This window comes from Bos grunniens, chromosome 11 (genome assembly GCF_055505025.1).
Source record: "Bos grunniens cultivar Pamir isolate PY7600 chromosome 11, Bosgru_T2T1.0, whole genome shotgun sequence".
Lineage (NCBI taxonomy): Eukaryota > Metazoa > Chordata > Mammalia > Artiodactyla > Bovidae > Bos > Bos grunniens.
This window is the reverse complement of record NC_141175.1, coordinates 70,044,346-70,056,351: the sequence shown is the minus strand read 5'-3', so window position 1 is coordinate 70,056,351 and position 12,006 is coordinate 70,044,346. Positions and strand designations below refer to the sequence as shown.

The following is a 12,006-nucleotide window of genomic DNA, read 5'->3' as shown; positions in this document are numbered from 1 at the left end:
TGGTAAAAACAATATGGATATTTCACTAAGCTGCCAGGCTGATTCAGGAATTCCAGAATCTAATTAAAACAGTTAATAGATATGATTCATTTTCCTCTGAAGTACATTACCAAATAGTTGATTCTGTTTCCCCTAAAATCAGAAAGCGTAACAAAGGTCACCACCTTGCCCCCCCCAGCTCTACTACAGTATTCAACTTCTAAAATGGAAAGACTGGAAAGCTATCGTGAGAATTAACTATTGAAAATGACTTTAAAGTACCAACAAGTGATTCAAGATTTAAATGAGCTGAATGACTCAGACATATATCTGAATAAGCAATAATGGTGCAAGGAGACTATGTCTCAAGTACCCAAAATATCAGCTCTAGCATTTTATTAAGGATCAGAAAGACTTTCTCCCCAGTAATAAATGCTTTAACAGCCAATGAGGACTCCTCAAACTTTTAAACCTAATAAAAAAATTGACCATATTATTCTTTTAGCCACCGCCTTCTTTATTTAGCAAACACTAACCCAGTTCTTACTATTGATGTATTAGTACCACCCCCAGTTTTAAGTGCTTTACAAATACAAACTCATGTATTCCGCCTAACAATTTTATGAGGTAGGCACTGCTATCATTACCACAGCAGATGAAGACACTAAGGAAAAAACAGAGGTTTAGGAACTTGCCAGAACTGAGGTTATACTGTCATAGTTCACTGTGCCCTCCAGGGACTGCAGTGCAGACTAAATGCTCCTATTTTTAGTAATCATCTCAAAATCTTGGATTAAAAAAAAAATTACATACAGCAGTTTGGGGAAAGCCTTGTTTCTATAAAGTGCTTTCATTTTGAGAAGTCCCTTATTTCCTCACCGTATTTTAGTTTACTCATGAATGGTTGAATAAGAGAATTTCAAAGTTTTCTTCCAGTTCTTGGTGACACCATATAGTAAAAACTCAATGACATGTTCAAGCAGTTCTTGAAGACTTATAAATACCAAGTCAGTCTGGATTTTATTAAACATTCAGCAGAAGCAGTTTCTCTGTTTTCTATTAAAAGCCTTCATATGTCTGGCACTCTCTGCCCTGTTTAGTAGGTCACAAACATCCCACCACGATGCCACCACCGACAACAATTATTTAGGTTTCTAAGAGCAAAGTATAAATGAAAAGGAGAGAGGAGTGAGCACCTCCATCTAAAGAAGGGATCAGCAAACTTTCTGTAAATAAAGACAGAAAAACATTTTTGGTTTTATGGGCCACAAAGGATCTCTGTCACATATTCTTTGAATATTATCCTTTAAAACTGTAAAAAGTATAATCAGCTCCCAGGCTGTACAAAAACAGGTTACAAGTCAGACCGAACAGTAGCTTCCTAACCCTTATCTAAAGCATATCTTTGTCCATGTAGCATTCATTCAGCAAAATCTGATTGAATACCTACTATGAGCGGGGTGCGTGCTAAGTCGCTTCAGTTGTGTGCGACTCTTTGCGACCATATGGACTGTAGCCCACCAGGTGGGTTGCCATGAGCTGGGTATTGAGCAGTAATTAAAGTGTTCAGACTCTAGGAAATTTATTTACTGCAGGTTAGGAAGAATCTTGGATTCCTGCACCAACTGTCAGTTCTACAAAGAGCAACACTTTGGTTACCCCTATAATTGAATTTAATGTTCAAGTGAGCAAATATCAAGCATTCTTAACAGCTTCCAATTGCAAATCAAAATTAAATGCTGTCCTGGTCTTTCCAACTTCTATGGAACCTCTGGTAGAAGGGTTTGAAGCGTTGACTCCAGTTAGCAAGCCCTTTACCTCTCACATAGTTTTACAAGACTCCTATTGCAAAAGCTAAATATAATTTCTGCACTTGAGCAAGTTTACCATAGAGCAACAGAGTTATTTTCATCCATCACCATCCACCAAGTCAAAAAGAGAAGGGTCGCCCTACATTTTAGAAGAAACTGCTTTAGCAATAAAGATACCCTCACCATGACAAAATTCAGAAACTAACACACAAGCTAAAAATAAGTCCTAATTTGGTCATAAAGTCACTGACAAGGCTGCACTCTAAATCCATGAAAAAAGAGAAGCCCAAGTCTTCACACCAAGGTGATGCAGGGGGTTCAGATGTCACTAGATCTGCCTCTTGCAGGACACTTTCTAAAAGGCAGATGATCCAGGTGCAGAGAGAAATGGAGGGAGGCTTCAGACCTCTGTGGGGGCAGGCTGGTGACACAAATGCATGAGGGAGTCTCGGTGAGGACCAAGGCAGATATGTGCTTCTCAAGAAGCACCTGCGTTCCAGGCCAATGCCGCCATGTTTCCTCATTTTAGGAGAGAAACCCAGAAATTCACATTTTTATGTGCTATCACAGAATTTGCCCATGTTGCAGCTAAGTCTGGAGAAAATATAACATTTCAAGGCCCAAAACAAAAATACTGGCTAAGGGTTTCCAGAGAGGACTCCATCAGAAGAGAAAGGACTTAAGAGCTAACATCAAGCAACTGCACAATTACTGAAGCTTATTATGTAATAACAGCAACTCAGTTAACTTAATCATAACCCCAGAAGTTAAATACTGTTATTATCCCCATAAAAGAAAGAAAAAAGATACAGAAAGATGAGAGCAAGTTGCCAAACCAGAGGTGACAGTAACTGCAGGTTCATCTGGCTCCAGAATCTCCGCTCTGCTATACAGTAAAGCCACTTACAGAGGACATGTGGCTAAGTTGCTTTAGTAATGTCTGACTCTGTGCAACCCTACGGACTGTAGCCCGCCAGGCTCCTCTGTCCATGGGATTCTCCAGGCAAGAATACTGGAGTGGGTTGCCATGCCCTCCTCCATTTATTAATGGTTATGAATGTGCATGCTGTTATAAAGAAGCAGGGAAAAGTCCAATGAATGCTTTAAACCTACAAATTCTACGCTATTCCATGGCAAACACTTGGCAACTCTGCAGCCAATGCATACTAACGGAGGAAGTCAAAGGCTCACGTCTCTTTAGGCAGTAATGAGACAGAAGGAAAGCGGGGGCCAAGCACGGTGAAGGTCTAGTAACACTGGAAGAGGGCAAAGGCCACGTCTTGTCTTTTGCCTGGGGGTATAGGAATTCAATTCAAGTGTGTATCACATGTACACCTCACTGAAAAGCTCTGTAGATTTTGATGTCTCTATGGGGTGGGGAGGCATTTTTAAGGAAAATGGGGGGAGGATGCATGACAATTTCAGAAATTACTTTGGCAATTCACATTTTCAAACTTTTTCTGCAGTTTTAAACACTGAAAATCATTTGACTTTTGCTATCTTCAGCCTCATTCATTACTAATCACATTTTCACAAGCTCATTTCCTGTCTAAATTTTCTGCGAAACAAAGGAACCAGAAAAGAAACTGTCAAAATGTGTATGTTAATAAATGCCTAAGAGCCTGAGGGCTATATTTAATGTTCTTTTGGGTCAGCTATTTCTGGAATTCAGGCCTTTTTCCTCACTTTCAGATTTCAGACAGAATTCTGGAACATTATGGTTACCTGATGTTCAGACAAATATAGCTAGACATTATATTACAATTTAAAAATATATTTTCCCCAAAAGTCATAGATCTACTTTCATAAAGAATCCAGTGTTTATCGCACAAAGTCATGTGACAGAAAAATAAGAACCTCTGCCTATGAAACACCTGGTCTTAGTATCTGGTAAGAACAGAAATGGTATGGACCTAACAGAAGCAGAAGGTATTAAGAAGAGGTGGCAAGAATTCACAGAACTATACAAAAAAGACCTTAATGACCCAGATAACCATGATGGTGTGATCACTCACCTAGAGCCAGACATCCTGGAATATGAAGTCAAGTGGGTCTTAGGAAGCATCATTACCAACAAAGCTAATGGAGGTGATGGAATTCCAGCTGAGCTATTTCAAATCCTAAAAGATGATGCTGTGAAAGTGCTACACTCAATATGCGAGCAAATTTGGAAAACTCAGCAGTGGCCACAGGACTGGAAAAGGTCTGTTTTCATTCCAATCCCAAAGAAAGACAACACCAAAGAATGCTCAAACTACCACACAGTTGCACTCATCTCACAAGCTAGCAAAGTAATGCCCAAAATTCTCCAAGCAAGGCCTCAACAGTAAGTGAACTGAGAACTTCCAGATGTTCAAGCTGGATTTAGAAAGGGCAGAGGAACCAGAGATCAAATTGCCAACATCCGCTGGCTCACAGAAAAAGCAAGAGAATTCCAGAAAAACATCTGCTTCATCGACTACGCTAAAGCCTTGGTCTGTGTGGATCACAACAAACTGGAAAATTCTTGAAAAGATGGGAATACCAGACCACCTGACCTGCCTCCTGAGAAATCTGTATGCAGGTCAAGAAGCAACAATTAGAAATGGACATGGAACAACAGACTGATTCCAAATTGGGAAAGGAGTACATCAAGGCTGTACACTGTCACTCTGTTTGTTTAACTTATATGCAGAGTACATCATGTGAAATGCTGGGCTGGAAGAAGCACAAGTTGGAATCAAGATTGCCAGGAGAAGTATCAATAACCTCAGATATGCAGATGACACCACCCTTATGGCAGAAAGTGAAGAAAAACTAAAAAGCCTCTTGATGAAAGTGAAAGAGGAGAGTAAAAAAGCTGGCTTAAAACTCAACATTCAAATAACTAAGATCATGGCATCTGGCCCCAACACTTCGTGGCAAAAAACATGGGAAACAATGGAAACAGTGAGAGACTTTATTTTCTTGGGCTCCAACATCACTGCAGATGGTGACTGCAGCCATGAAATTAAAAGATGCTTACTCCTTGGAAGAAAAGTTATGATCAACCTGCTGCTGCTGCTGCTGCTAAGTCGCTTCAGTCAGACTCTGTGCGACCCCATAGACGGCAGCCCACCAGGCTCCGCCATCCCTGGGATTCTCTAGGCAAGAACACTGGAGTGGGTTGCCATTTCCTTCTCCAATGCATAAAAGTGAAAAGTGAAAGTGAAGTCGCTCAGTCGTGTCCGACTCTTAGTGACCCCATGGACTGCAGCCTACCAGGCTCCTCTCATCCATGGGATTTTTCCAGGCAAGAGTACTGGAGTGGGGTGCCACTGCCTTCTCCTAGACAGCATATTAAAAAGCAGAGACGTTACTTTGCGGACAAAGGTCCATCTAGTCAAAGCTATGGCTTTTCCAGTAGTCGTATGGATGCAAGAGTTGAACTATAAAGAAAACTGAGTGCCAAAGAATTGATGCTTTTGAACTGTGGTGTTGGAGAAGACTCTTGAGAGTCCCTTAGACAGCAAGGAAATCAAGCCAATCAACCCTAGAGGAAATCAGTCCTGAATATTCATTGGAAGGACTGATGCTGAAGCTCCAATACTTCAGCCACCGGATGATGCGAAGACCTGACTCATTTGAAAAGACCCTGATGCTGGGAAAGATTGAAGGCAGGAGGAGAAGGGGATGATGGGATGAGATGGTTGGATGGCATCACTGAATCAATGGACATGAGTTTGAGCAAGCTCTGGGAGCTGGTGATGGACAGGGAAGCCTGATGTGCTCAGTCCATGGAGTCACAAAGAGTTGAACACAACTGAGCGACTGAACTGAATTGAAAGCACTAGACTTTTTCTTGGAATTTGAGGTTTCAAAAGGCAGAACCCCCTAGTAAAGCTGAGCCCAGTGGAGACCTTCACGTGCTTTTCTAATGAAGAAGGTGAGAAGAAAACTATAGCCCAGGGTTACATACAGCTTAAACCACAACTTTGAAAACCAATGACTCTCCAAGCAGTGTCCTTAGAAAAATTAAATCACAATTTCAGGGAATGGGACTCGCACCTCTTCCCCCTCCCAAGTATCATTAAATTGTGTAGCTTCCGGTGATTGCAATGTGCAGCCAAGACTGAGAACCATTGTTTTAAAATAAGAGCCCCCATCTAAAAGACCCCTTACACAGAAGGTCAGTCACAGAACAGAATTAAACCGTAACCAGGTGGTTTAAATTTGTTCAACCACCTTATACTACTGTTCTGGTAGTCATGGGTGTTATTTAAACAAGGTTGACAAATATCACTAGGTTAAATAAAGTTATCCAGCCTCTTTTGGACTTCTCAGAAACTAATAAGGTAATACACACTAGGCTCTCCAAGAAAAGGACACATACACAGCTTTCACAGCTTACTTTTACTAGAACCCTCCTCCTTTACCTCCTTTTCCATTATTTCTCTTCCCCTTACGTCTGGCATTCAATGAACAAACCCACTTTACAACAAATCCTGAGGATTGATCAAAACATTTGCCTGTGGTAAAATTTTATACTAATGTTTGAAATAAATGCTGCTGAATGGAATTAGAAATATTTTGTCAATGATTTTGCCCATAATATTTGACTAGAATTAGTCTTCTGGCAAATGGACTATTGCTCAATCTAGGGACACCTGAAATCTTTTCTAAGATTTAGATGCCTGCAGTTAACTGCAAGGGAAGAAAACAAATGCAATAATTACAGCTGACCTCTGAGCACAGGAGTTTGAACTACACAGGTCCACCTGTCAGCACAGTTTTTTCAGCAGTAAATACTACAGGATCCTCAGTTGTTTGAACCTGTGAATATGGAGCCAGGGGTACCGGGGGAACCACAGACACAGAGGGGCCTTGGATAAGGAGGAACTGGGGCTGTGGAGAGCCAGTCATGAACTGCGCACAGACTGTCAACTCTGTGTGTGTGTGAGGCGGGGGTCAGTGCTCCCGATCCCCACACTGGTCAAGGGTCAACTGTACACAAGGATTTAAAAGGAGAAATCTGCAGCATGTGTCTTATTTTTATTTGTCCAGGTCAACCACCAAAAGGGAGATCTAGACGAGGCACACTGATAACCACCGTCTTATGTCAAGTCTTTTCCAACAGGCCTGATGAACCCTGGGGTTTGGTTATTTCTTCAGAATAACCTATAGAATAGCCAGGCCCCCTCACACACTTCCAAAAATATGATAGTAAGAAAGGAGAAGAAAAATTTCACATGCTAAGAATACTGACTCTAAATTTTGTAATTTCTGAGGAAGAAGGTTTCAAATAGAAGTAGTGGTAATTATGACCCAGAGTCTAGAAATGTAGATTATATAAATTTGAGGGCATGAAACACTTACAAAGATAGTGACTTATAGAGAAACTTCTTTCAAATTTTAAAAAGCTATTATTTTAAATAAGCCACAGAGCTTGATACAATGTCTATTTTCTAAATGAAAAACAAAATTATAAATAAGACTACTTCCTTCTGTATTTTCTTAAAATTAATGTGGTGTCCATTTTCCTATCTATGAACAATATAAAATAAAAGTAATCCAAATCAAAAGCTGGTTCTTGTAAATTTTTTAAAAACTCTGTTATTTAACAAGAAAAATTCATTTGGAAACTGCAGAGACTGGGGCTATTTATTAGCAAACTTCCCAAATTTAAAACCTGAATAAAAGGAAATACAATCAATGTAACAGAGCAAATTGATTTTTCCTTTAAATTGAAGAAGAGAAAGAAAAAAAAAAGAGATCTGAAAAAACATTTTTGCTCACTTTAGGGAGGAAGAATATGATTCTCCCACCAACTGCTGTGCTAAAAGGCAAAGGGTAAACGAGTCAGAAGGAAAATAATCTTTTTAAAAATGCTCTCTATATGAATAAAAACTATGGGGGTGAGAGTGGCAAACACTCAAGGAACGTCCTCTAGAAAAGGAATACTATTAAGTCATTTTAAAGGGAGACAACAGTGCTTTGTTTTCCTCAGCTTTTCTCAGTAAGACACATTAAGCAAGTATCCTGTGTTTCTATAGTTCCCTTATTCAGTGAGAACAAGTGGAATCTACACTACCCATACACAATGATGTAAGAAAAGGTTTAACTGAAGTACTCCATGTACAGCAGAACCACAAAGTTTATCAAGGAAGACCCTCCATGTATATTATCAGACTGCTTTGTATTGCAAGAGTAAGACAGACACCCTGCCTTATTCCTTGCTTCAACAGATTTTGAGACCTAAATGCAAGGATCATTCAGAGTATTAATACAAATGTTATTTTGAGCCCTGAATGAATCTGCCTTAGCAGAAATCACCAAGCAGCTTTCCTTGAGCTCTGGACTTGCCAAAAAACACTACTTTGGAAAACCATTCAAAGGAGTTTTCTCTTTCCTAATCCTTAAGGAGAAGCAGTAGTAAACTAGGCTTCTAATTCAACTGCTTTTTTCCCCCCAATATTAAGAAACAATATTTTTTAAATAAAAGAAAATTTCATAAAATGTAAGTGTTCCAAAAAGTAACCTATCTCATTATATGCCTCTTCAAATTACTATTACCTTCAAATTAGCAAAATCACTGAAGGCAAGAATTTACCAAGTTCAGATTCTTTATGTTAGTTTCCTCATTAAGAAAAAACCAAAAAACCCAAGGTAATTTTCAAAGGAAATTTTTAAAATGAGATTTAACAGCAAAAAGAAATTATCTCATGAAAGTATTAATAAAATTTCCTTTTCATCTACTTTCAAATATCAGTGCAAATCAGATTTTAAAGGTTTTCTAAAGTATTTAATCAGTCCTCCTGTAATATTTTCTCACTTCCCTACCCTTTGCAAATACTTCCACACCTACATAACTGTCTACACATAGAGCTGTGTACGGAGGACAATCAGCTCTGAAAGAATAAGATTTCAACTGATTAAAGACAAGGGGAAACTTGAAGCTCTAGAAAACAATGAATGAGTCATTCCCAGATCAATTTGTTTTGAACAGATTTCTTCAAGAATGCCTCTTCTCTCAAGAAAAATGTTAGACATGCATAACTGCCTTCACTGTTACACAGTGCAAACATGAGGACTTTTAGTTTATATCTGTTGCAGTTTTTATTAATAAGTATAAAAAAAAATGACTCCTCAATCCACAGATTCATGATGCCTTTGTTCGAAGCCCTCCGCTCCCCTCCAACAATTTTTGACTGCCAAATTCAGAGATGGCCCTATGCTGTTTGAACCTCTGTGTCACTATTTAGTGTTTCCTCTCAATCAACTCCTACCCACAAAATGCTTCATTTTAAACTACACTAGTGCATTCCCCTCAAGAATTTTTCAAACATGTTTTACCCCCAGCAGTCAACCTATTCACTGCAAATACACTTCAATGAATAGAAACTGGTTTCTTCCAGGACCCATGAGTACAAGGTTGAATTTGATTTGCTCCCAAATATTATTTGTTTCCTCTTGATACTAATCAAAGATCCCAATGATATAACCATGATCTCTTTATTTACAAACTGACATCAGATTATTTTAAAGCACTACTACAGAACAGGTCACTAAATGCAAGCACTCTACACAAAAGAGATAATAAATAATAAAAAGAAACTCAATTTTTTACCATTAATGTTATTCATAACTGAGGTTCCAAGTCTTAATAGAGAAGCATACAGCTGAAAATAATGTCCATTACTGGCCTATTAAGGCTAAGATACATGTTAAAAGCATTTTGAGCATTTAAACCTATTCTGACCACTACAGAAATTGTTTTGCCAAATCTAAAGGCCCAATCGTCCTATTGCTATGACATCCTTAGTTTGCACAAATTGCAAACTTGTACATATCTCTTGGAAAAGAGAAATTGTGGTAATTACTACCATAGTACATTTCTACCCAGGCTTAGATAGGAAACAAGTCTGTCTTAAATCACAGGCTGCTACTGCTGCTGCTAAGTCGCTTCAGTCGTGTCCGACTCTGTGCGACCCCATAGACGGCAGCCCACCAGGCTCCCCCGTCCCTGGGATTCTCCAGGCAAGAACACTGGAGTGGGTTGCCATTTACTTCTCCAATGCATGAAAGTGAAAAGTGAAAGTGAAGTCGCTCAGTCGTTTCTGACCCTTTGAGACCAATGGCATGGACTGCAGCCTACCAGGCTTCTCTGTCCACGGGATTCTCCAGGCAAGAGTACTGGAGTGGGGTGCCATTATACAAAACACAGACAGTAGGTTCTACACAAGGGAAAAGTACTGTAGTCCCAGTTCTTGGGGTTCAAATTATGTGACCAATTTAGTGCTCATTTAGAGTCAGTCTGAACTCTGGCAAGCTTACTTACAAGGTGAGACTAATAGCTGCTATGTAGCAAGATCCAAAAACTAAATTCCAAAGATTACCAACTGATGATTAGTTGAAGTGTTTCAGAATATTAACACTTTTCAAGAAAACATTCAAAAAAAGTGTAGGAATATGAAATAGCTTATATGTATATATGAATTACACACAAGCTAAGAAATTAAGTGCCGGATTCTGAAAGTCAAACCAGATGAAATAATATTTGGCATTAAATCTACTAGATAATCTTTATTCTTACAGCCAAAATTCTCATTTTTAATCTTTATGATTTCCAAAACTTAAGAATTTATAACATTTTCCCTTAAAAAGCAATTGCCTTTCCTCCATCTTAAATATTTTATTTGATTCTGAATTTCAGAACAGAAGTTTACAGTAATGATTTCATTACATCTTTATCATTTACTTTAATATAGAAAACAGAGTTTTACTCTCTTAACTTCAATGTTAAATTCTGGGTATGTCAAAAAATGGAAAGCAAATAAACTTACCTTCAGAGAATCAACTAAATCATCAACTAAGAAGAGGCGTCTGAGTTCTTTTATTGTGCAGTTAACATGACCAAGAGCAGAATTGCTGTACTTCTGAACCAACTCCTCAGATATAGCAACTTCAGATTCCAAATATGCCCTAGAAAAGAAGACACACCTTAACTGTCACTGACTGGAATAATTTTTTGTGAATGTCAATCAATTGGCAAATAGATATCCATAAAGGAGCACATTAATAAAATATTTTACTATAGAAGTGTACTCCTTCCAAATTAATAAGCACAATGTAAAAACTCCCCAAGCATGGGGTGTTTGATTGATAAGGCAGGTATATGCTTTGAGTCAGACCTATCTGAGCTTGAATGTTAAGCTCTGCCACTTACCTGGCTGTGTAACTTTAGAAGTTATTTAGTCATCCCTTTAAATCAGTTTCCTCATTTATACAACACAGATTATCTTGAGATTTCAATGAGTAAAGTGCTTATTAACACAATCAAGGACAAAGAAGCACTCAATTAATGTAGTTATTATTGTGGATATGGCTTTTTCAGGTGGACAAAATGTTATCAAGTTTTCCTAACAAAGATCCTATTCATTTCCAAATAATTACACTCACTTTGCCTAATCTTTAGGGGAAAGAAAGTGAAAGTGAAGTTGATCAGTTGGGTCTGACTCTTTGGGACCCCACAGACTGTGTAGCCTACCAGGTTCCTCCGTCCATGGGATTTTCCAGGCAAGAATACTGGAATGAAAACACCAATAAATCAACCCCCGGACTGTTCAATCAGGTGCTCCAATCTATAATGAAATAGCTGGAATTGTCAAATTTAAGAAGACAACTGTAATGGGGAAAACTAGTCAAGTCAGCAGGAATTGTTTCATTATTGTTTCAAACATCTTGGAGCAATCAGAAGTGCTATTCTCTCTTATCTGTTGGAAGCAGCTCCTTATCCAATCCCTCTCAAAAACTCCCCATGTCTGAGGATGCTAGTTACACTGGAAATTACAGTCCTCTCTAGTAATTCCTTGTCTCCTAGTTCTACTCCTGCAATATGCCCAAATATATCTCCTTGTTTTTATTCACTATACCATCACTATAATTTAAGTGGATTTATTTGGATTCCTTTTCTTTTTTTTTTTTTTTTTGAGCTACACTAGATAGTGCTATTCAGGCTGAACTCAGGAATCAGAAGACCTGATACCACCTAGGTATTTAACCTTGCAAAGGCATGTAACTTCTCTGGGTCATGGTTTCAACTCTGCAAAATTAGAGAAACAGACTTCTGAATCCATTCAAACTCAAACATTCTATGTCCAACCCTGAATGTTTCCAATCTTCTTTCTCATTGCTCTGCTGTAGTTCAAAATTGAGCTATTCATGAAACGTTCTTCACCTTAATGGGAGGCTTTGTTCC

At 38.6% G+C, this 12,006-nt stretch overlaps 1 protein-coding gene across 10 annotated transcripts in view; it reads right to left on the bottom strand.

The window, feature by feature from the left end:
* The window catches only part of RTN4 (reticulon 4), a 75,629-nt gene that overhangs the window by 2,491 nt on the left and 61,132 nt on the right, over positions 1–12,006 (bottom strand). For all 10 annotated transcript variants that reach the window (XM_086326879.1, XM_086326881.1, XM_086326876.1 and 7 more), the window contains one exon: positions 10,592–10,730. In XM_086326879.1, the coding sequence (XP_086183005.1) occupies positions 10,592–10,730 (139 nt within the window). The remainder of the gene's footprint in view (positions 1–10,591; positions 10,731–12,006) is intronic.